Source organism: Trematomus bernacchii, unplaced genomic scaffold, assembly GCF_902827165.1.
Source record: "Trematomus bernacchii unplaced genomic scaffold, fTreBer1.1, whole genome shotgun sequence".
NCBI classification, from domain to species: Eukaryota; Metazoa; Chordata; class Actinopteri; order Perciformes; family Nototheniidae; genus Trematomus; species Trematomus bernacchii.
This window is the reverse complement of record NW_022987720.1, coordinates 2,976,011-3,001,560: the sequence shown is the minus strand read 5'-3', so window position 1 is coordinate 3,001,560 and position 25,550 is coordinate 2,976,011. Positions and strand designations below refer to the sequence as shown.

The 25,550-nt window shown below is 41.1% G+C and overlaps 1 protein-coding gene across 1 annotated transcript in view; it reads left to right on the top strand.

Annotated features, from left to right (window-relative positions):
• Window positions 1–25,276, top strand: part of LOC117492577 (apoptosis-stimulating of p53 protein 1-like) — a 30,454-nt gene extending 5,178 nt beyond the window's left edge. Inside the window, 17 exon segments of the mRNA XM_034142907.1 lie at window positions 4,300–4,447; window positions 5,789–5,908; window positions 6,689–6,759; window positions 10,608–10,709; window positions 11,964–12,138; window positions 12,621–12,820; window positions 13,367–13,507; window positions 14,299–14,491; window positions 17,482–17,615; window positions 17,750–18,209; window positions 18,657–18,691; window positions 18,693–19,430; window positions 20,162–20,299; window positions 20,402–20,535; window positions 21,754–21,920; window positions 22,097–22,296; window positions 23,021–25,276. Of these exon segments, the coding sequence (XP_033998798.1) occupies window positions 4,300–4,447; window positions 5,789–5,908; window positions 6,689–6,759; window positions 10,608–10,709; window positions 11,964–12,138; window positions 12,621–12,820; window positions 13,367–13,507; window positions 14,299–14,491; window positions 17,482–17,615; window positions 17,750–18,209; window positions 18,657–18,691; window positions 18,693–19,430; window positions 20,162–20,299; window positions 20,402–20,535; window positions 21,754–21,920; window positions 22,097–22,296; window positions 23,021–23,062 (3,198 nt within the window). The 3' untranslated portion in view covers window positions 23,063–25,276.
• The last annotated feature ends 274 nt before the right edge of the window (window positions 25,277–25,550 follow it).

Genomic DNA, 25,550 nt, shown 5'->3' with positions numbered 1-25,550 from the left:
TGATAATATTCCATGCAAAAATGGCAGAAAATGTTGTTGAGATTTCAGCTTTTTTTTCAGTTTTGTATCATAGCAAAAGTAAGTATTTATATGCTTAGGAATGACAAAACAAGACTTCACCTTGGACTTTGAGAAACTAGGTTAGACTGTTTGTTTTTACTATTTTTAAAACATTTTACATTCAATGAACCAAATGATTATTGGTTAATCTACAGAATAATCTGCAGATGAATCAATAATGAAAACAATGATCAACTGCAGCCCTATTTTTATATATATATATATATATATATATATATATATATATATATATATATATATATATATATAGTTTTATTACTACAATATTTCATAACATGTCTTGCCTATAATTTATTTTTGACTAAACCCTACTGTAGTCATTAATGTGAGTACGGATGCACCAAAACCAATTCCAATAGTGGCTTCATTGTGATCTGTATTCAAACTGATGTTGTTACTGGCCTCACTGTTGTTGTTGTTTTGTGTTCATTATTTGTCTTCCTGTACTATGTTGTCTCTTATTATGCAGCTGGTAGCTCTCCAATTTCCCTGGGGGATTAGCAAAGTAATTATCTATCAGTAATATGTAGTCATAACTAGTCCCCAGCTTACTTTCATTTTCTCCCCCATTTCCTTTTTTTCTGTTAATGCTCTTGCAGATAGGGTCCCAAAAATGACAACCATTACTTGTCATAGATGGATGTTATGGGCGAACAGTATTGTTTAAGATTGCCATGACTACAGTATCACTTTATCATACATCCAGTTGTTCCTGAATTTGCCAAAATCTCAGCTTTCAGATTCATAATAGACTGAGTGAAGTCGCAGAGGCTCCGAAGCATGAGTGATTATAATGTTTCAGTTAGGCTGCTGCAGAAAATGTCCATGAATCACTCGGCTGCATTATTACAAAGGGTGAGTCACTTTGTCTCCGAGGAACTCCCGGAGTTATAATCTATACGTAGCCCAGACAGTAACTGAACTTAGATATTAAATGTCATACTCTGACAATCATTGTAGCACTAAATATACCCTGAGGGCCCACATACTGACGGTTATGCATCAAGGAAACTACATCGTACTTTGCATGGGAGCAACTTAAGTGATAAATTAAGTATTTTTACACACTTAACAGAGTAACGTGTGTAATGGTCTGTAGGTTTTGGCCAATTGATTTGGTTTGACATTGTAGACTCCAATTTGACATTGTGAACCATGTGTAAACTTGACATAGAGGCATTTTGATATTACTTTTTAATTTGAAGTCTTGATTACGTGGTTTTCTTTGCCTTATTCTGGAACTGTTTCTCGGCTCAAACCTCCCTGTTCAACCACGTGCAAAAGCTATGTTAAAAGCAAGCTACTGGATTATAGGACATCTGGATTTTCTCTTTTCTACTCTGTTTACTGACAACCAGCTAAACTCACATCTCAATGAACAAACTCAGTCTTTTCAAACACAGCCAGCATTTTTATTTCATTTTGAACATCCATTTCATTGGCTTTGTTATGTCTAAGTGATACAGGTGTAAATGCCTGAATTGAAGTTGATACATTACATATTTGTACACACTTTACAGAGTAAGGTGTGTAGTGGTTTTGGCCAATTGATTTGGTTTGACATTGTGAACCATGTGTAAACTAAGTTGATAACAGAGGCCTTTTGATATTACTTTTTCATTGAAGTCTTGATTACGTGGTTTTCTTTGCATTATTCTGGAACTGTTTCTTTTCAATGTGCAAAAGCTATGCAAGTTAAAAGCAAGCTACTGGAATATAAGAAATCTGGATTCCCTTTTCTACTTTGTTTGCTTAAACTAAACCCGCATCTCAAATGCATGAAGGTCATGCTAACACTCAGTCTTTTCAAACACAGCCAGCATTTTTATTTCATTTTGAACATCCATTTCAAACTCTTGGCTTTGGTATGAAGGTACTCTCCATTTTGGCTCTCTGCACTTTATTTTGTGAGCTTGTCACTGTCAAATGAAACAGGAAGGCACACCTCAACCCCCGAGAGTGAAACAATGAGAATCTGGCAGAAGGGAAACACATCATGTCGATGTTCTGGAGTACTGCATATAAAGGGGTTTATATTAAACCATTTGGTCTGTTCTCATCTCCCAAAAACATTTAATAGCAATACAGGGAAAGTTAATTTGTGCAGGTTGAACGAAGGCAGATGGGAAACTGACTGCAACTGTAATTAAACTGACTGTCCTTGAACACGACAGTTTATGGCATAACTTTTTTTGTGTATAAAGTACTTGTTTAGAGGACATTTTCCACTGCTCCTCTCATCCTGTATTTTGGCTTTATTTAACCAGAAGCTGATTAATCTCATTCTAGGATCCACAAAGTTGTTTACCCAGAAAATGAATTGCCAAATTGTGAAAATGTGCGGGGTTTTTCCAGTGGTTTTAACCCAGTGATTCAATGTGTTGCCATCATTGAATCTTCTTATGAATATTTGTGTGTGTGTGTGTGTGTGTGTGTGTGTGTGTGTGTGTGTGTGTGTGTGTGTGTGTGTGTGTGTGTGTGTGTGTGTGTGTGTGTGTGTGTGTGTGTGTGTGTGTGTGTGTGTGTGTGTGTGTGTGTGTGTGTGTGTGTGTGTGTGTGTGTGTGTGTGTGTGTGTGTGTGTGTGTGTGTGTGTGTGTGTGTGTGTGTGTGTGTGTGTGTGTGTGTGTGTGTGTGTGTGTGTGTGTGTGTGTGTGTGTGTGTGTGTGTGTGTGTGTGTGTGTGTGTGTGTGTGTGTGTGTGTGTGTGTGTGTGTGTGTGTGTGTGTGTGTGTGTGTGTGTGTGTGTGTGTGTGTGTGTGTGTGTGTGTGTGTGTGTGTGTGTGTGTGTGTGTGTGTGTGTGTGTGTGTGTGTGTGTGTGTGTGTGTGTGTGTGTGTGTGTGTGTGTGTGTGTGTGTGTGTGTGTGTGTGTGTGTGTGTGTGTGTGTGTGTGTGTGTGTGTGTGTGTGTGTGTGTGTGTGTGTGTGTGTGTGTGTGTGTGTGTGTGTGTGTGTGTGTGTGGTGTGGGTGTGTGTTATAAAAATAGAGCAAATATGCTGAGGGAGGAAAAATAACATGACGTTAATTTCATGATAATAAATACAAAAAATATGAATACAAAAAGGCCAAATAATTGCCAATATATGTTTCCTGATCCCAAATGATGTTGTTTAATTACTTTTTTGTACGTATTTCAGTTTAGAATAAAACCTCCCCTATAAAATAATCTCAAATTTCTGTTAACCATGACCGCTTAAAGTAAATGAAAACTACAATTCCCTTTTCCCCACTCTAGTCTGTTCTCTGATAAATAAGATATGCTGCACTATTTATGTTAGGCAAATTACTTTTAGAAAGAAGCACAAACACCCTATATTAATGCAATGTTTCTTATCTTTTGTTTAATATTGTGTGTACTACCAACTAGGCTTATAGTTTTAAATTTAAATCACAATTGGTAAAAAAAACAAAACTGAAATGGATATTTTTCCAAACGTTTCGAACCTAGCTGTTTGTTAATTTCCTACCAATGAGCTGTTAGATTAATCACCATCATTTAGCCTTTCCAACAAAAGACACGCACTCTGCCGGCAGTGTGTTTAGGATTAGTCCAAAGTTCATATTTGCTTTGAACTTTTCCTCATCACCTCTCTATTCGGCTGAAGGTGTTTGGACATCAGAGTTATAGAATGCTGTTACACTGCAGGTACAAAGGAACTCTCAGGTGATAACTTAACATTTAGCAAATGTCAGTCCTCATCATGTCTTCTGCAGGCTCCGGGCTACTACATGAAGCCATTTAGTAGCTCACATTCAGGACGATATGTTCTGGTTACACCTGCAGTTTCCTCTGATGTTCATTCACTCAACGTGTCGCGGCCTGAAAGCTGTTTGTTGAGCACTTGGAAAGCAGCGTGTTAGATCTCTGCTTTTACTGATATGTGTGCATAGACAGAAGCATGTGGGGGCTTGCACTGCTATGTCCTACCTCCCAGGTTAAAAAGTGTATCCTTAACACTTCGGCAGGCCATAATCATAGTTAACAGAAATGTGGCAGGCACAGGCATGAGTCCAAACTAACAGTTGGGCCTGGTGGATGTTTAAAGTGTCCCATCAGCAGACTAGGCTTTGTGTTACCCAAAAACTAAATTGTAGTAATATTTCAATAGAGAACACATTTTCATGTAACGCCATCTGTATGTCCATTTCTGCCAGTATGATCTGCCACTGTTTTATGTTCTTCTTTCCTGATTTTTGTGTGTTTTTATCCATCTTTTTAGATGATATTGACGGTGTACCTCAGCGATGGGGAGCAGGCTGTGACGGAGGTGCCCATCACCCCTGAGACGACGTGCCGGGATGTCGTGGAGTTCTGCAAAGAGCCCGGAGAGAGCGGCTGCCACCTGGCTGAGGTCTGGAGAGGCAACGGTAAGAACTCAGAACACTGAGCTCTTTTTCATGAGAAGCTCAAAAGGAAGAAAAGCCGGTTGTAACCAGTAATGCATGAAGGTGAACTCCATTATCCCGAGCTTGGCACTTCACTTACATGCGCAAGAATGTAATTATATAGAGCAGTAGCCTCTAGCCTTCTTCATTAATGTAAAAACAAGATTCATTAAAGAAAGATCAGGTGCTGAGAAGGGCCTTGCACGACTACCTGGGAGGAGGGAAATCATTAGACAACCTCACATCCTCGAATAAGGAACAAAAGTGCTTTTAACATACTTTGAAATCATACTTGAAGTACAATGTGTAGGTCAGAAAAGGGTTACGTGCTGGGTCAGTCCACAGCTCTGTCACAGCAGATTCCACTCGGCCCGAGCGACCTGCTCCCATCCCCACAGCCCTGCTGACACACCCGGTGTTATCAGCATTTTTTGCTGAGGGGCCACTCCCCAGCTGAAAACAACATCCCGGCCAAGGGCTTTATTAACCCGCGTTATGCAATCATGTTCGGCGGGTGCCTGACAAAGCAGCTGTCTGCCCCCCCCCCCCCCCCCGACCCTCCTAAAACCTCTCTGTCTTTGTCACTGTCGCTTTGTCTCTCTTTATCCACAGAGCGGTGTCCTCTTGATATTGTTGATTTAAATCTGAGCAAACCCTGTGCTGATAGATACAGAGAGATTACAGCATAATGTGCCTAAAGGCATCCTTTTTTCTGTTGTTATTGAATGTTTTAGACTTGTATTAGTTTTTCAATCATCGTAGTTGAACCCCTCCACTCCCAAGACAGGTTTGCTTTGGCATTCAGTGTGTCACCTGTGTTGTGGGTTCTTTCGTCATTACATACTGCAATATTGTATCACTAGTACATGGTCTTTGCAAATGTATGGCAGGATATAATCCCCCTTAGAGACCTCCAGTTTGACAGAAACAACCCCAAAAAAATGTTTGAATAAGGTTTTTTATTTGCCATTTTGCCATGTGTACATTTTATTTTTCTGGTAAACGGAACACGTTGACATTTTGGAAATGTGCTCTTTTGCTTAATCAATAATAGTTGTAGACTAATTAATCCCATAATGCCATATTGAGATTATTGGAATCATTTTAGAACAGGGAAGGCCTTTACACTAACACTCTTATTTAAGCCAGTGGAAGCCCCTCTAAAATCATCAATTGCTGTTTTTACACTTTGAACAAACAAGATATTTACCTAGGTGTTCAGTGTGCTTCAGATAACTTATGGTACTGGTTGGTGTGTTTTGTTTTTAGACAGCTGTTTCCATGAGACAAAATGTGTTTAACTACTCTTTACTTTCTCTGTAGAGCGAGCGATCCCCTTCGAACACATGATGTATGAACATCTGCAGAAATGGGGGCCTCGGAAACAAGAAGTCAAGTTCTTCCTCCGGCACGAAGACTCACCGACAGAGAGCAGCGATCAAGGTGTGTGTGTTATCGTCTGGACGTTTTCTCTCCATGTGGAAAATGGAGGGTGGGCTTTGTTTTCCAGGAAATTCCTGACAGCGGTTCTGGCTCGCTGCTCAGCTTTAGTCGTGGTGTCAGTCAAAGTGATTTTTTTCAGAAAGTGTAATCAATACTTGATGGAGCATGTCAAAGGAATAAATCAGTGCCACGTTTTTGCACGCACAAACACTACATTGACATGAACCTTTTTGCATTTGTGTTTTTGGAGTATAGCCACATAAAAAGGCACCCATGCTTAAAATCAATCGCTAAAACCAGTGCTGCACACGATCAGGGGCTGACCTAGAGTAGGATTTATTCAAATGTTGGAATTGAGTAAAAGTACACACAAAGGAAGTACACTCAAAGTCAACAGGCGGCAGGGAAGCAAACTCACTCTGCCGTGATCCAGATGTGATATCATATTTGATATAAGTGTGGAGCTTGACTAAGAAAGTGAGGTACCCTCAAAATATCTGAGGATTTTTTTAGAAGTGCAGCATAAGTTACTAGTTTTCTATCCCTTCCTGTGAGGTTTTAAATCATTTACTCTCCATCATATCTGTTTTATAAAAAAAAACGCTTGTGCTCGGTGCGGCTTTAGTCAGCAGCGCTTGTCCCAGTTCTAAATGCCGCTGTCATGAGCGATCAAGTCAGTGGATTTTCAAACCATTCCTGACAATGGTTGTTCCTCTGCACTTGTTTGTGGCTGCGTGCACATTTGTTTGTGTGTGTGATGGCGACTGTTTCTGTTTGCAGGGAGTCAGCAGTCTCAGGATCAGACGAGTCGCAGAAGTGGAAGCAGCGGAGAGAAGAACAGTGAGAACGGGGTGAGACTCAATAAGCATTTTATGTTAAAAATACAAATGTACTCCGGTCCTTATTAAATGTCATTATCAAATCTTCCCAAAATCTGATTTGAAAAAGGTTCGACATATTTGTTTTTTATTGCATTCAATAAATGAGAACACACAGTTAGTTTATCTTACAAATGGAGTGTGGAAGCTAGTTAGCCTAGCCTGTCTACGATGGCACTGATTACTAGGTAATGTTACTTTTGGTTCATGTTATTTCGACATGCTCTGAGTGCCATTGTAAAACTCCTGCATACTGTGTTGTATTCATCAAAGATAAAGGGAAGGATGGGGTCTAATTAGCATAGCTTCGCTCTTATATCGTCCTGATTTCAAACTGATGGGCCGTCTTGGCATCACATATTGTACGAAGGAAAATCCTCAGATGCATGCACAAAATTGTAAAAAGTATACATTAAATATAACAAATGTGTAAGTTCAACAAAAGCAAAGAAATACCTTTTTAAAATACAGTGGCTTTCAGAAACCAACAAAAAGGCATCATTTGTTGGTGAACTCTGAAAAAAGACTGGAAAGTACATTTTCAGGGTCATTGTTCTTCCTGTGAGTTCAGCTGATGTGATATTTTTATTTTTTTTACATCTGCACCTACGCTGTCAGGTTGTTTACTGGATTGAGCATTTCTGGGTTTTAATTGTAAAGCAGAATTCCAGTATACGGTCTGATGGAGAAGTTTCAGTGTCTCTGAATATATGATTCTGATATGAAGCTTGTCTGAGAGTAACATCACTGACCCTGGTGTTACGGAGCTGCTGGTTTTGCACACGGCCCTGTTTCCCTGTCAGGTGTACCCACTGTTGTGCAGGCTGAGCTCTCGCTTCAGGACGTGTGTCTGACTCCGATAAGAGCAGCCTCTGGCGTGGCATCCTTTTCACTCTCTGACAGTCTGTCCCAGATTTCACAAAAAGGAAAGTGTTGCGGTCAAGGAATCGTAACTAATTCAACCTTAAGGGTGAAGGGAAGAATCCAGCGACGCAGGATATGGAGACGTTGTTTTTGTATCTTGAAGAAATCCTGTAGCACAAAAGCCCCTAGAATGAATTCCTCTTAATATCCTGAAAACCCACAACTTTAAACTCTGTTTCGAGGAAGTATCATACATTTGTTATGGATCCAGATATATGCGATTGATCAAATCTCAAAGCGACCGTCTTGTTTAACTAACCTTTACATTTCCACACTATAGCATGACATCTAAAAAACGTGGATTTTATCTCTACAGTTTGTTCAGCAATATCAGCTTCTCTGCTTAACCGTCTAAGTGCCGAGGCTCAGTTGTGTCCGAGTTTCTTCCCTAATATCTGATTTAGAGGATTATATCAGTCGGCCCGCCGGATGATATAACGGGCCCTAAGAGGATCATTGCTTTGGCTTTTCCACGGACTGCTGCCCAATCCCAGGGGCTCTCTCTCTCTCTCTCTCTCTCTCTCTCTCTCTCTCTCTCTCTCTCTCTCTCTCTCTTTCCGATCATCCTCTGAGAGGGACGCTGCCTCGTAAAGAGCAGAGACCCCTCAAAGAGCAGAGACCCCTCAAGGGAACGCAACAACAATCACACACATTTTCAATATATCTTCGTATCACAAATATACCTTCCATAGTTGATGATGCCTGCTGATTGCCAGTATACTATTTACTCATTTATCCTACGTTTTTCAAGCAGATATTCTCTTGTTCAAGCTCCTCAAATGTAAAAATGTGCTGCATTTCTGATGGTTTACTGAATAACTTTGGTGTTAGACTTTTGGTCAAACTAACCCCCAATTGGAAAGACAAGAGAAATGACTTGTTTTCACTTCGATCTACATCCATTGAATACATGATCAAATAATCCACATATGAATCAATAATGAAGATAGTCGCAGCTCTATGTTTGCCCATGTCAAAAAGATAAAGATTATTTGTATTAACTCTTAATCTGCAGAGATTTATTCTGACTAAACCATCAATATTTTGGTCTATAGAAAGTGGGATACTAGTTAAAAATGCAGATCATAATTTCGTAAAAAAAAACCTAAAGGCATTCAAATGACCATCTGAGACATGAATTTGTCACATGAAAAAATGACAGTGATAGTCATCATGAGTAACTGTTTTTTTTAAATTTTGTATCCTTTTGGATTATTTTATTAATATGATTATTTTAGCCATAATCATGGATTGCTCTCCATTTCGGACCCGTACAGATCTGAGCTGTTGTTGGCGTGGGTAGCGTGGTCTCCCCTCAGTGAGGCTGGTTTCTGCTCAGTCGGGTGTTTCTCCGGCTCCCTCTTCATCACTGTCTGAGGGCGAGTGTGTGTGTTTCTCCCTCGGGTGAATTGTCACTGATGCAGTGTTGCCTGAGTGCATCTGAGCGTGGCTGCGTGTGTGTGCCAGTGGCTTCCCCCGCTCTCCCCATCTCCACCTCGGTTGAGTCACCTCCCCCCTCATCCCCCCCCTCCGAGTCTTCCCAGACAGGTAGGACAACACTGCGTGAGCCACACGGGCGAAGCTAATGCACTGTCCGTGTCCAAGGAGATGAGATGACGCATGAGTACTAAAGTCAAATTATTCCCCCAAAAAAAAGCATGTTTTATTCAGACAAGATGAGTCACAAACATGTCTGCCTCTTCTAATCATGTAAGAGCAGTGAGAACAGTATTGTTTTGTACTTTTGCGTGTTTATTTCACTTTATTATCTCATTTGGTTTCATATCGTCATCCTTCCTCTAACTACTCTACTCTAAATCTCTTCACGTCTTAAAAAAAGCACTTTATCTGAACCAGTATTATAGATTTGTTTGATCTGAAAAACAGAAAGCATGACATTCACAGCCTCGCCTCCTCCCTCTTTCAACACACTTTCCTAAAGGCAAAGTCTCGGAGCGCTTCAGCATTTCAAACCGCTTGTAGTTGAGAGGACTCTCACTCCGTATGCTGTTTTATCCAGAGTAGTGTGCCAGTGTGTTGATGGTAGAACAGAAGTGTGGAGACGGAGGGTTTGGTGAAGAACAGAATTGAAAGTGATCTCCAGTTTTCCTTTTATTCTGTGAGCTCTCGAACAACACATGGAGGCTGGTTTCACCCTCCAGAAGAGGATTTTATTGAAAATGTTTATGAAGGTGAACCTTTTTTTATTCCTAGTAAAGCCTGTTTGAACTGTTATCTCTACTGGCTATCTGACTAACAGAGTCTCATTATAGCTAAGGTCTCATCATAGAGATTTGTTGGAGCTTTGTTGTGGAGGAAGAAGCTGAGTCTCCGGCTGATGAAATAGGCATCTTTTTAAAAACATTTCTGCAAATGGCTTCTTTTTGTGTATCCTGTTTCTTAATGGTTATGTAATGTTTTTAGCTCGTATAACTTTGAATGGGGAATGTATTTTCCTGCATACATCTTCCAATTATATAAAAAATGTGTTTGAGTTGGTAAATAAATGACATCATGAAACATGGCACTGCATGGGATCTCACCTTAGAGATCTTAGAGGCATCATATATATGTATAAGGTATTATTCATTCTGAAATCAAACTATTCCCAGATTTAACTTTAACCAAACTACTAAATGATGATGTTTTGGCTAGAGCGAGATTCGTGTATATATATATTTATTTAATTAATATTCTTTCTCCTCATGAATAAAAAACGTGTATTGGGGTTTAAAAGAAGCGAAGCAGTAGCCCTTTCTGTTTAAATTCTTATGTATAATCAGTCTACATGGCTCGGTTGTAAACATCAGGACCACCCTGCTTAGGTTCAGTGTGGTAATTACCCTTTCTTGTGTGTGTGTGTGTGTGTGTGTGTGTGTGTGTGTGTGTGTGTGTAGGTGGGGAATCAGCGTGTGGAGCTCACGCTGTCGGAGCTGCAGGAGATGGCCACACGGCAGCAGCAGCAAATCGAGGCTCAGCAGCAGATGCTCGTCGCAAAGGTACCTGCCAGACAATAATCTCATTTAAATGTTCCACTCCTTAAGTGTAAAAGTTAAGTTCTCATGTTTTTTTTTATTATTCTTTTTTTTCTTCATTTTTTGGTCCCGAGATGGCCTTTATTTGAGATGTATAAAGTTGAACGGGGGAGACAGAGGGGAGGACATTGCCTGAATGTTCGTACCAACTTACTAGGCAGCGTTGTACGCCTATGGGCCACCAGCTCTAACCACTGAGCTATCTGGCAACCTGAGGCCACACTTTATTTTTGACTTTTAAAAAGGTTTCTGATGTTGCAAATGTTCTATTAGTAAGTTGGCTGTGAAACATGGCAGACTACATGTTGAAGCTGGACCAATCATAGCCAAGGTATCTTTCACATGTTGTGTAACGCAGTAAAGGTGCAGGTCAGTCTGATATTATGTCATGTAGTCTGGGACATGGACACAGGCTAAGCATTAGTCCAAGGCCACGTAAGTTCAGAACACGGTCTCAAATCCTTCTGTTTGAGAGAAAATGGACTCTTGTTGCACTACTCTCATCCTAAGAGTCCCGTCGTGACCTGAAACTGGGGCAAACCGTTGTGTAACAAATGAGATGGGAGGCAGTATGAATCATTGTGGGAGGATTGTCCATTTTGTCAGAATTCATAGTTCAGTCTTTAAAGAAACTCGTGCACAGACATTGCAGTGTTTTGTCAAGCATGTGATTTATGCATGCTGTTGAACCTTAGGAATACTACCTTTCTCAGACCAGTTTTAGAAAGGCAATTGTACCTTTTTAATGGAATGAATACCTCCACACCACCAGAGTCTACCAGGCGATAAGTCTCACCGCGGTGCTCATGGAGTGCAGATCAGTCGACATTAGTCATGCGAGATGAAGCCCCCACTGTAGACCGCAGATAGCAAGACTTATTCATCTATTGTTGGGGTATCTGAAAAGTAGGCCCCTCATGAAGCCCTGCAGTCATTTGGAAACCTGGGCCTGTCATTTCCTATTTTAAGACCCTAACTGGAGCAGTTCTCAGTTGGGTGGAGAGATGAAGTCATCTGACCCTTTCTTCAGCCTTCAGACAGTTTTGACACGGCAGCATTTCACTACCAGTAGAAAGATTTAGCCTAGTTTCAGGGTGTGTCTGCCACACAGATATCTGCCAAGCTTTGGGTTGGTGCCTAGCTGTTTGTGTCTTTTACTGTTGGATGCATTTCGACATAATGTATTGCCTATAATAACGTGCGTCTTGTCCTCTGAAGGAGCAACGTCTGCGCTACCTGAAGCAGCAGGAGCGGCGTCAGCAGCAAACCGTTTCAGAGAGCGAGAAGCTGCAGAAGCTGAAGGATCGCGTGGAGAACCAGGAGGCAAAGCTCAAGAAGATCCGGGCAATGAGAGGCCAGGTGGACTACAGCAAGGTCATCAATGGCAACCTGTGTATGTATACTATCAATCTTTTACAAATGAACTAACTTTGTTTTAAACAGTTATGCAGTAAGGGCTGTAACTAAGGGGATTTTTCTTTCCTTTCTCAGATTCTATTGATCTTTTTTAACCAATCTTTAAATGTCTGTTGTCACTTTTCACCACAAAAATCCTCAAGTCTTTAATTAGAATAAAGCATTCAGGCTAAATTCGTTTTCTTTAAAGTTTTTTTTTATAATTAGAACTTAACAGTTTGTTAGACAATTACAGTACAGAGTAGAGGACACAGCTCCCTTTATGTGAGTATGTACACATTTATAGCTAATAATATTAGTATAATAATATTATGATGTATGCTCAGAGCTCAGATATTCTCTCTCAAGAGAAAGCCTAATCACACCCAGATATGAGAATAAACATTACCTTTCACTTTAAAGGAGTCCCCCAACATGTAGAACGAGCTGATGTGTCTTTTCTTCCTTCCTCTCCTCCAGCGGCAGAGATAGAGCAGGTCAGCGGCCTGTTCCAGGAGAAGCAGGGGGAGCTGCAGTCTGCGGTGCTGAGGGTGGAGCAGCTCAGCCTGCAGCTGGAGGACCTGAGGAGGGGGAAGCTCAACGGCATTCAGACCGCTCTGGGGGGCCAGGTCAGCGGCGCTGCAGCCCTCGAGCTCCGCAAACTGTACCAGGAGCTTCAGGTACCGTTTTTTGAGAAATAAGTTGAACAAAGTTTGTGCTGCTGCTCATACCAGGTGTCTATTAATACACCACTTAACCCTTGTGTCGTGTTCATTTCTCCCCCCCCAAATGTAACTGGTCTGTTTTAACTGCTCTTACATCAACACAAGAAATATGAATCATCACCACATTTGATTTAACCCCATTTTAAGCTGTAAGCAATGTCTCAGACATACTAATTTTCATGAATAACTGCAGTGATGTTAGGTCTTTTCTTTTATGCATAATTTTTTTTTAATGATTGCCTTGCATTATATATGTTATACAGATGAAGCATGTTTTTTTTTTTAATCTTTCATTTTTGTATTGTTGTATAAAAAAAATCCAAATAAAAACATTTTAGAAAAACATGAGATAAAATGGACTTTTAATAATCTCTGTAAGGAATTTCACATTTCAAAGCAGCAACAGAATAAGTTAAATAAATCCAAGTGAATGGTTTTTACTGCAATATCTCCAGTATAAATGTGTTCTCATGAATCTGTATGTGTGTTTATCACCCACAGATCCGGAACAAGTTGAACCAGGAGCAGAACAGCAAGCTGAAGCAGCAGAAGGATATCCTGAACAAACGCAACATGGAGGTGACGCTCATGGACAAACGCATCAGCGAGCTGCGGGAACGTCTCTACAAGAAAAAAGCTGAGGCACGTCAAAAAGAAAACCTTCCTGTAAGACTAAGAGCGCTCAACACCTCTCCTCCTTAAGACTCTTTTCTTTGTTAAAATGCTTCTGACAAACGCCTGTCCCAGTGAGAAGGCAGAACATCAGATGTTTACCAAATTGTATTTCTTTAAGCTTTTGCAAGTCTTCACGGAAACATTACATTACATGTCACTTGTTAAACGTTAAGATAACATTTTTTCTCTCCTCTGTATAAGCCATTATTTAATGAAAACTGACTAAGAAACTTCCGTATATTGTATTGAATATATTATCATTATATAATAATAATCAGCAAAATAATTATAATAATATTTCAAGTCTTTTCTTACAAGAGATGTAGCTCAAAATGACATTCAAAACGTATAAACAAGAGGAAATGGACATAGACATTTGCAAAGATTATTTAATATATAAATACAAAATAAAGAATAATACAACATTGAAAACACACATTGAAATTACAGCCAGATTTAGCCAAATTAAATGTGTTTTGATTTTCATTTGAAAGAGCTCACAGCTTGCTGGGTTATTCAATAATCTTGGATCCTAGCATAAAGAAGCTTTGCTGCTTATTTTCATGTGCGTATAACTCCGTGCATTAAAAACCCAGCAGAAGAAGATCTGAGAGCTTGTGAGGGATTATTAAAACGACAAGTCAGCAATGTAGGCCGGTCCCAAACCATTAAGAGCTTTTCTCTTTCTCTTATATCTCCTCTACATGTTGATTGTTTTCCCTGTCATCATATTTGAATCTTTTCTATCTCTCTTACAGCTGAACAGAACCAACGGGCCCCCCTCCCCTCAGCCGGCTGCTGGTACTCTGGGCCGCGTCGCTGCCGTGGGGCCGTACATCCAGGTGCCTGTCCCGGGCAGACAGGAAGGAGGCTACAACATCCCCCCCGATCCCCTCAAGCCTCAGACTCTGGGCGTCAATAACCAAGCCAACCACGGCCGCACCAAGTCAGGTTGGTGGAAGCAAATTAAACTACAATCGCAAGGCATTTTTTCCCCCAAATGCCCGTCATAGTAGACAACAACTGTAGCAGTGGATACGAAGTGATACGCTTTCTTTAGGCCAAGTTTTTTTAATTGAAGATGCAGTATTAGTGAATTTCTATTCCTTTTTCCTCATGAAGAAAGCAGGGACTTAGTCAGTGAGACAAACCAGATGAAGGATGGATCCTGGAGTCAGAAGTCTTTCTACACATTTAACACGTCTTGCATGGAAACCTTGTGACTGAAATTCCCTGCTGGGCCCAAACTGTTAATTTCCTTCCTACCTGACTTCTTTGTTAATTCTCCGCCTGCACTTGATTTCTGTGACTTCCTTTTCCTTCCTCTCTAACGTGCCTCTCTTCCTGTGGTGTGATTACTGTGATTCCTTTTCTCTCCTCCTCTGTCTGTCTTGTCTTTTCTCTGTCATGTCTCTGTTTATTCATTGGGGGTGGGGTCAACTCTTTCCTGGGGCAGACGGTGTGCGAAAGCCTCCCGGTCCTTGGAAAGTGTCTGATTTAGACATCGTTGTGGACCCGGTACCCCCGTCCCTTCAGGAATCACAGTCGGGCCCCGGAGCCTCCACGGGCTCTGACGGCACGTCCCGTGAGTGCTCAGTGCTGCATAAACAGCAGGGGGGGGGGGGGGGCACCTCCTGAACCTTCTCTGTCCATTGTAGCACGAGACCCTCGGCATGCACAGGAGATTTTACACCATCGTCATCTTTTAAATATAGTCAGTTTGCCCAATCACACCTTGAGCGCCCCACACTTAAGTCACCAACTAATGTTTTCATACTCAACAACAAAATATGGCTGTGCCAGATTAAACGCTTCATTCATAATGTTCATCACATTTTAGACCAACATCTGAATTTCAAGCAGCACTTTCATTTTGAAAGTCTATTCATTTTGATGAAGCCAGTTTTGCTCAGTCACAAACACAGATTAACCTGCGTCGATTCTCAGTATTTGTACATTTAGATTCATTGATTGCTCCTAATATTTCCAAACAAAATATAACAAAAATATTCTGCTTCAATCAATATTGGCTGGTTTTTGGCTTCATAAATCAAGTCACTTCACAACAGTCAAAAAAGGCATTGACAATTAATATTAATCAAATAAAAGTTGATTTGATTAAAACAACAAAGGCTTTTATTTAATTTGAATAATGATATTATTCAATTTGAGGATTTTGTTAATGGATTCAAATTTTTTTTTGAGGTGATGACATAATAAAATATGACGTCAGAGCTTCAAAACATGTTTGGAAATGAGATTTGGTACAGCCCTTCAGATTCACTTTACTGTAATGCAGCTGATTTTCTCTGGCAGACAAATTAAAGTTGCACAGCTGTGGAATCTGAAGGAGATGAGCATCTGTACCAGCTTAACGTGAACAATGGCAGGCTGATGGAAGCACATTGGTTTGGCGTCATCAAGCTCTCCTGCCAGAGCAGCATTGAGCCAGTTTTAGTGAACTGAAGAGAGCACATGTTGACATTTGAGTGTTTCCTCTGCGGATCGGCTAATGACGTCAAAGCGGTGGGGAGCCATCTTGAAACACTTTGCTGCAGAAATTGGACGGCCACTAATCGTAGCTGACATCATGCCTCGTATGAGGAAAGTGTCACCGCTGATCCCTGTGCGTGCGTGTGTTCTGTACACTTCTGAGAAGGTTCAGTGAGCGCTGTGCTTCGTATATTCACACATGCAGAGCAGATATTTGGGCTTTGTTTTAGTTTCATAACATCCCCCAGACTGCCTAACCTTAACATCCACATCTTCACAACAACTGAGCTGTGAGAATCTCTTCTAGTTGTCAAACACTTAACATGTTGAGGGAAATGAACTTGTACGTGTTAAAATGTCATCGAAGTCAATTAACAACTCATGATAGAATGCAAAGACCCAGATCAAGCTGTTTCCTTTCGCACTCTTGATTGTAGGTAGAGCCGCTTTCTCAATCTTTATTTTTTGTTTATTTGGAGTAACCATGGTTACTCAAAAGCATATTGGAAATCTGAAAAGCCATATTCTGCTTTTTAAACATTTGGGGTCTGTAACTAGTTGGTTATTGTCATTTCCATACAACCAAATTCCTGTAGAATTGTCCCACAAATATTGCTTTTGTTTTGTCTTCCAATTTCCATCCTACTTCTTTTCAACCTATCCTTGCATCTTCTTTACCCTGCATATATATATTTTTCAAGATATACGTTTATTCTTGGAGATAAACGGTACAAGCAGTCCTTTCCTCTACATCGCAATTTAGTTGTCATTTAACAAATCGAACTAAATCCAAACACTAAATACACGTCCAGAGAAGCGATCCACTAATGTAGATGAATTCATTACCATCATTGCTGTGAAGGCTCAGGATTTGTTTCCTATTGACCAAAAGCCTTTCTTGAAATATGTTGTGTTCGGTCTTCTTGATGAATGTACCTCTCAGAAGAAGGGAGGGTAATTGCTAATCCTTTTTGCCAGAAATGAAGAAATCAACCATAAGTAGTTAGTGGCAGTAAAAGTAATAAAGCTTTAAGCAATTGTTGTTTTTTCTAGGGACATACTTTGACTTATATGTGTCAACGATGCTCAATTGTTTAGAAAAAGGCAACAGGAATTTAGTTTTGAAGGTCTCCTATTGGTGTCTGGTTAATAGGATAAGCTTCTCAAAATCCTGAACCCTCCATTTAACACCAAGTCTGGGTCAAAATGGTAGAGATGCTTTATGTGTCGAGTCTTAAACTTTTTCTATTCTTGTTATACAATCACAAATGTTCCACATGATGTGGTTAATCACACAGTCACACATTTCTAGTGTGAAAGATCATCAATTGTTACCATTTGGACCTGGATCTGGTTTGTAAAAGAGGCTTGTGCTTCTCATATCACGTCCATTAATAGCCTGTTTGGCTCTTTTACAACATACTCACTGTGTCCTGTTTGTGCCCTAGCGAGTGAAGCTGGTTGGCCTACTTTAGGCAAGTCAAACTCAACTCTGAAGCCTCCTGAGAGACGAAACTCAGGGACTGACACCCAGGGCAAGAGCCCTCCCTCAGGCTCCCCCGTCACTCCGAGTGCAGACAAGGTTTGTCCTCCTTCTCCTATCTGTCTATTGTTTTTGTTATCTACCTCCTGATCTAAGGTCACGTCTATAAGATTCTTCTTTATTCATTTCAAAAGAGTGTAGTGATGGATGTTGTATTTCATGCTCCTTCACAGGTGCTAGACTCCAAAATGGTTGTGTCCTCCCCCGCCATATCAAAGCCACAGCCGCCTCCCTATGGCTCCCACCTCATCTCAGCAAACTCGGCCACCACCTTGGATCGACGCAAGGAAGTTCCTCCTCCTCCTCGCCCCCTCCTAAACCCCCCAGCTCCAGCTCCGGCTTGGCCCCGCACCCCCGCCACCACCGGCTCGTCCTCGCAGCAGATCCAGCAGCGGATCTCGGTGCCGCCGAGTCCCACCTTCCAGCAGAACGCCCCGCTCTTCCCCCCCGGGCTGAGCGAGCGGCTGGACCCCCCCCCAGCTGTGGCAGTGCGCCCCTTCATCCCGGACAGAGGGTCACGGCCGCAGTCGCCCCGAAAGGGTCCGCCTACCATGAACTCCAGCTCCATCTATCACATGTACCTCCAGCAGGCAGCGCCAAAGAGCCAGCCGCTCAAACCGGCGCTCAAAGCAGGTGAGAGATCTGAACAGATGGTGCTGTACTCACATTTTTACTCGAGTAAAACTATGAATACTCTTGGGTAAAATGCTGAATCAATCAGTCGGGCCTACTGTTCCATATTGTGATACAGATATAAAGATATACATGAGAAACTAAAGTTCAACCAATGAGACTTTTCATAAAAGATACAACATTATCATACACTTAATTGTTATTTAGCACTTAAAGAATAACTTTATTTATTATATATATTATATATATTTATTAACTTTTTATTTATTTATATCAATTTAATCTTGCACTGTGATACAGACATTTCGATACAAGTGATGTGCAATTGTAACTTTAGTGTTTTAGGCTACTTACTATGAATGAAAAAGGTAACTACCAGGTGAATAAATAAATAATGATGATGTAAATTCCCTCCAATGTTATCCCCCTCTCTCTCTCTGTCTGTAGTATATGGGAAGCCTGTCCTCCACCCCAGCTCGACCCCCCCCCTCGCCTCTGCCTTTCACCCAGGCCGGAGGGGCCTTCCCGTTGCTCCAAGGCCATCTCGTTGGTGAGGACTCTATGGACGGAGAAATGGATGATCAGGAGTTCTACCAGCACCCAGAGCCCTTAGCCCCTCCCCCCAGCGTGGAGAACATCCCACGGCCGCTCAGCCCCACCAAGCTCACCCCCATGGTTCACTCCCCGCTGCGCTACCAGAGCGACTCGGATCTCGAGGTGCTACGTAAGAAGCTGGCGAACGCTCCGAGGCCGCTGAAGAAGCGCAGCTCCATCACAGAGCCGGAGGGCCCCAGCGGCCCCAACATCCAGAAGCTGCTCTACCAGAGGTTCAACACCCTGGCAGGGGGCATCGAGGGCAATGGAGTCAGCGGGTCGGGAGGAGGCAACGGTGCAGGTAACGGAACGCCATTTTATCAGCCGGCGAACCCTCCTGCGTATCTGGGAGGCGACTCGGGGGCGGATACAGACAATGGAAACCTCCTCTCTGAGCTGCCGCTTCCTCCTCCACCGGGGGCCGAGGAGCTGGGCGGTCTGACATCACCGAGTGACGCCAACGCCAACGAGTCGCTGCCCGCGCCACCAGAGCTGGATCCCGCTGAAGACGAGGAGGCAGAGGACGACAACAACAACAACATGGGGGGCTCTGAGGCGTCGCTGCCCAGCCCCCTGCTGGAGGTCAGCACTCCAGAGGAGAGCGGCTCCGCCAGCTCACACACTCTGGTGAGAAACACACACACACTTATTATGAGACACTACATGCACATACAGTGTTTTTCCCACAATTGAGCTATTTTGCTGTCTTCTTACCGACTGAAAAATAAGAAAAAAATAAAGTGTTTATTTTACAAACATTTCTTGGATTTCTCTTTAATTGACCAGAAACAAGGCTAAGAGTATGCGTCATTTGCATATTTACACACGTTTGCTTTTCAAAGCTAAAAAGCATTGTATTTATTTTGAGTTTTTTTGTGGTTAAAATAGTTTTAATTTACCACCATAAGAACAAACAAGGACTTTACCCTGACTCTAGTATTGGTGTTTAAAAAACTACAAAAACACACAACGGGGTGTTTATTTTACTGCACTGTGTCTTTTTGGATCTGCAGATTTATTCTAAAGGCTCAAAAAGTTGAATGAAGATCATTCTTAATTTGCATTTTAAACATAACATTTTAGAAAACTTGCAATACAGAAAATATGTTTTGAATTATCAACTGTGGTCATTTCATGGTGATGTCTTGATTACCCAATTTAGCCACCATTTCAATAAAAAAAGAAAATAACAATATTATTGATCATTTATAAAGTGCTTTTCTTAACACCCACAAAAGCCTTTATATATATATATATATATATATATATATATATATATATATATATATATATATAAAAAAACCATACAAAGATGTACAGACATGCGAAAGCCATAACCTGGCCTCCTCTCTGATCAGGAGAAGCGTACGAACCTGAAGAAGCCGGACTCTGAGCGGACGGGCCACGGCTTCAGGGTGAAGTTCAACCCTCTGGCTCTGCTGCTGGACGCCTCGCTGGAGGGGGAGTTTGACCTCGTCCAGAGGATTATCTATGAGGTATGTCACGACTGTGTGAGTATGCTTTTAAATTATTTTAATTCCCACGCATTTGCGCCTTAGCACTCATCTTTTCATCTGGGCCTTTTCATTCATTTCCAGGTGGAGAACCCGAGCACGGCCAATGACGAGGGCATCACCCCCCTGCACAACGCCGTGTGTGCGGGACACCACCACATAGTCAAGTTCCTGCTGGACTTTGGGGTGAACGTCAACGCTGCAGACAGCGACGGATGGTGAGTGATGAAGGCACACATTATGAATAATAATAATAATAATACTTTCCTGGTGCTCAAAGCGCTTTGAAAGCAAGTAAAGAAGAAAAATAACAACATTAGTAAAAAGCGGTAAGCTAGGTGGATAAGGGCGAGGGGTTAGTGGATTAGGGGTTGAAGGCAAGAGTGAAAAGGTGAGTTTTGAGGGATTTTTGGAATGACGTGAGACCTGAGGCGACGGGTGGGGGTGTGTCGTTGGATGGGGTCACAGAGGTGGGGGGGGGGGCAAGGTTGTTGAGAGCTTTGAAAGTGAATAGTAAGATAAGTAAGTCAATGCGGTGTTTGGTCGGGTGGAGGTGAGCAGCTGAGTTTTGGACATATTGAAGCTGAGTTTTGGACATATTGAAGCTGAGTTTTGGACATATTGAAGCTGAGTTTTGGACATACTGAAGCGGAGTTTTGCACATATTGAAGCTGAGTTTTGGACATATTGAAGCTGAGTTTTGGACATATTGAAGCTGAGTTTTGGACATATTGAAGCTGAGTTTTGGACATATTGAAGCTGAGTTTTGGACATACTGAAGCGGAGTTTTGGACATATTGAAGCTGAGTTTTGGACATATTGAAGCTGAGTTTTGGACATACTGAAGCTGAGTTTTGGACATATTGAAGCTGAGTTGTGGATATACTGAAGCTGAGTTTTGGACATATTGAAGCTGAGTTTTGGACATATTGAAGCTGAGTTTTGGACATATTGAAGCTGAGTTTTGGACATACTGAAGCGGAGTTTTGGACATATTGAAGCGGAGTTTTGGACATATTGAAGCTGAGTTTTGGACATATTGAAGCTGAGTTTTGGACATACTGAAGCTGAGTTTTGGACATACTGAAGCTGAGTTTTGGACATATTGAAGCTGAGTTTTGGACATATTGAAGCTGAGTTGTGGACATACTGAAGCTGAGTTTTGGACATATTGAAGCTGAGTTTTGGACATACTGAAGCTGAGTTTTGGACATATTGAAGCTGAGTTTTGGACATATTGAAGCTGAGTTTTGGACTTATTGAAGCTGAGTTTTGGACATATTGAAGCTGAGTTTTGGACATATTGAAGCTGAGTTTTGGACTTATTGAAGCTGAGTTTTGGACATATTGAGGTTTATATGAAGACATTTAGTGGTTTGATTTGTCTGTTGTATTCATTTTTTCATTAATATATAATGTTTGTTTACCTTGAACAGGACTCCACTCCACTGTGCCGCCTCCTGCAACAGCGTTCATCTCTGCAAGGTGCTGGTGGAATCAGGGGCCGCCATCTTTGCCAGCACCATCAGCGATGTGGAGACTGCTGCAGATAAATGCGAGGAAATGGAAGAGGGCTTCATCCAATGCTCCCAGTTTCTATACGGTGAGAAACAACCCACACATTCTGAAAGGATGTATTCACTTCTGTCCAAAATGTATTAAGGTTTGTAAGACAGCCTGGTGTGATTAGAAATAGTGCTGTGGTTTTAACCGAATGGGATTACTTTACCTTAAAGGATATTGGTGTAATGTTTCTCTGTTTTGGATTCTCTTGAGCAGGAGTTCAGGAGAAGCTGGGCGTAATGAACAAGGGCACGGTGTACGCTCTGTGGGATTACAAAACTCAGAATCCGGACGAGCTGGCGTTCAGCGAAGGAGACGCCATCACCATCCTGCGGCGGCAGGACGACAGCGAGACAGACTGGTGGTGGGCGAGACTCGAAGACACCGAGGGCTACGTGCCACGCAACCTGCTAGGGGTAAACATAAACTGTCATATCTGTCCACTGTGCATCTGCCCACCAGCAAGGTTATGATGGTTGGGATTTTCAGATTTTTCTTTTTTAAATGTTATGTTCGTTTTTTGTATTTCATTTAGGTTTAGTTTTAAGCTTTAGTGTGTTTTTGTTTATTTTCAAGTTTTCAGACTATATGTCAGACTTTTACATATTTAGCTTTTTTTAGGGCCATGATTTGGGAATTAGATTGAGTCCTCTTTCACTACCACTCTCATCAGAAAATGGCATCAGATGTTCAGACCCGAACTAGCTTAGTTAAATGGTATTTAATCCACTTCAATATTTCTCATGTTCTTGTAATTTCTTTCTACAAGACCTAATGTTAAGTGAACCTTAGGGATTAAGTGTAAATAAGATAAGATGTACTTTATTCATCCCAATTTGGGAGATGTTATTATTGCAGCAGCATAAAACAAAACATAATAACAAATTAAAAGAGTAGAAATAAACAATTCTAAAATAGAAACATCTCAAAATAGAAATAGAAATAAACCAGCATTAGCGAGTAAGAAAAATATACAGATGACTGTGAAGATAAAACATCTATTAACGGTCTGACAAATAAAAACACTATTGAAGGGAATAATGGCATTGCGCCCTCTGCTGGAATGTCATAATAACAAATGTGAGCAAGTCAACTTCGTCACGTTTAACATGTCTCCTCGTTTTGTCTGTTTTCCTGCAGCTCTATCCCCGGATCAAGCCTCGTCAGCGCTCCCTGGCGTAATGTCTCACTCCTCTCTCACTCCTCTCTCACTCCGCTGACCTCTGGCTAACAGCTGGACTTGTGACACAAAGAGCAGAGAACAAACGAGCCTGGTGCTCTGTCTTCTTCCCGCGGCCATAACCCCCCCCCCCCCTCCCCAGCAAGCAATGGGCACCAAACTGACACACATATTTCCATGTGCACACACACACACATGCAACAAAACACTAGCACTCCAAATGCGAAAAATCTCTTAAACCACTCCACCCTGACCCCTACCCTCCTCCTCTCATCCTTTTGCTCATTCATTGTCCTAACTTGGTTTTACCGCCGTTAACTGACAGCTGTGTATTTATTTGAAGATAATAACACTAACTTATGTTTAAGTATTCATTGCAGCCATGAGTTCTTAAATGGCGCTGGTCTGTATGACACTATGGTAACTGAAAAATCATCTGTAATGGTGAGACATTACAGGTTTATGTAAGTAAATTGTTATCAATTTATTATAGTTTTTTTTTTATCCCAATTTGATCCCCTTGCATGATAAAAACACTGACGCAGAAAAATGTGCTACGTGTTTTATCTTGCTATAGTCTAACCACCAAAGATGAATATAGATTTAACAATGTTTTAATCCTATTACTCCCTAAGACCTCGCATAATTGTTGAGGTGGGGAGTGAGATAATCAATTGATTTGCTGCTTTCAGAAATGAATGAATATAAAGAATCCCTTTTTCCCCTCAAGGAAAAATATAAAAAAGGTGTAGATTCTCAGTATTAACTACACAGGCCAGTCCGAACAAATCCAGCGTATTAAAGCCAAGATGAACATAAATTGACGGCTCACAAATTGTCATGAATTGAATTTCATGAACATCATTACATGTTTTTTCATTCAGTGTGATCTGTTCAGATTCTGTATGCGGGAGTGTTATGGGTTATCCAGTTTGTAATATGAGATTTCAAGATCCAAATATTTACGCAGAGTTTGTATTTTTGGTAATCTGATTGTCCTTGAAATGAACGGCTCATGCTATTGTGATTGAAATGGGCAACAAACAGTATTTTGCTTTACCAAAAAAGGTTGCCAAATTGAGAAGCTGTGTCTGCACAACATCTGTAGAGTGTGATCCAAGCTTACAAATGTAAATCTATTATATTACTATACGTATTGCCGCATTTAGAAATATGAAAAAAGTTGTTCCACAGCGGTGAGGCGGGCAAGAATCGGCTCCACAGAGACAGAAAGATACTATTTAATTTGTGCTATTTTTAAGTCGTTACAGTATGTATAACCTTTTTTTTAAGCATTTATTATAAGTTGTTCCTCACTTCAGAGTTTTTTTTTCTGACTTCTGGCACTTGACCTTTTATTTTTCTATGATTTCACTTGACCACATGGCAAAACACGTGCAAGCAGTATTTTCTTAATCAAAGGAAACCTGTCTTTTAATGAAATTCAGACACTCCACACCAAAAACACTCGCCCAAACCATCTTACAGGCTTTGTAGACCTCACTAGACAAAGTGAACACTCAATATTTATAACATTTTCTTAATATGTCTCTCGTCATCTTACGTTGCAGTTCTTTCTTTGATGCTGTGACAAACAAACCCCACTTTAACTCAGGACCAACACGGTGCTGCAGACACAGTTCCATCACTCAACTAGTGATCATATTTCTATTTTCTATCACCACAAACATCACCTTCATTTGTGCAGCGAAACAAATACACAGTCCAAATTCAAATAAATAAAATCAGTAATGGGCATAAGTAATTGATCGATGAAGAGATGGTTATTGTGTTTAGATTCAGATTTCGAATTCGCTACAGACAATCCTGAATTGACCCAGTTCTCTTCTTCCAGCTGCCCCCTTTCAGGTCTACACCACTCCAGTAACACTAATACATGTGTTGTTTGTCACATAATTCAACATCAACAGTCCATCAACTTGTTCCTGAACCCTGAGTGACTGAGCGTAATGCCAAGTGTGCTAGTGGCCCATGCTTTATCATGGCTTCATCTGCATAGTGTGAGGAGATGTGTTATATGTCTGTTTGCTGTATGGAGAAGTGGGCTTGCTGTATAAACGCTGTACTCACACATTGAGTTCTGTAAATGTGAATAATAAAACAGAAGCTCTGGCATGACAAATGTATTTCAGTGTCGTATCCGCAAAATAATTCATCGAATGCAGTGTTGCATTTTATAAAATGTTTAAATATTGTGAATGTCTGAAGTTTCTCTTTTTTTATACAGTAAAATGGTTATTAATGAGTTCAGGATTCGGTGAGAAGCAGCTGTCTTTTTAGGAGACTTTTTGTGTGAAATGGAGAAGCTTGTGAAAGTGATACCATCAAGAGCCTCACTGATGTTATGGTCCCCACTCCCCACATTACATACATACAGGCTGTAGGGGCCTAGTACAGCTATATGTTTAATTTAACTAAACTAACTGATAAAGAGAGGTAAGTAAATCAAAGTCAAAAGGGAATTCAAGT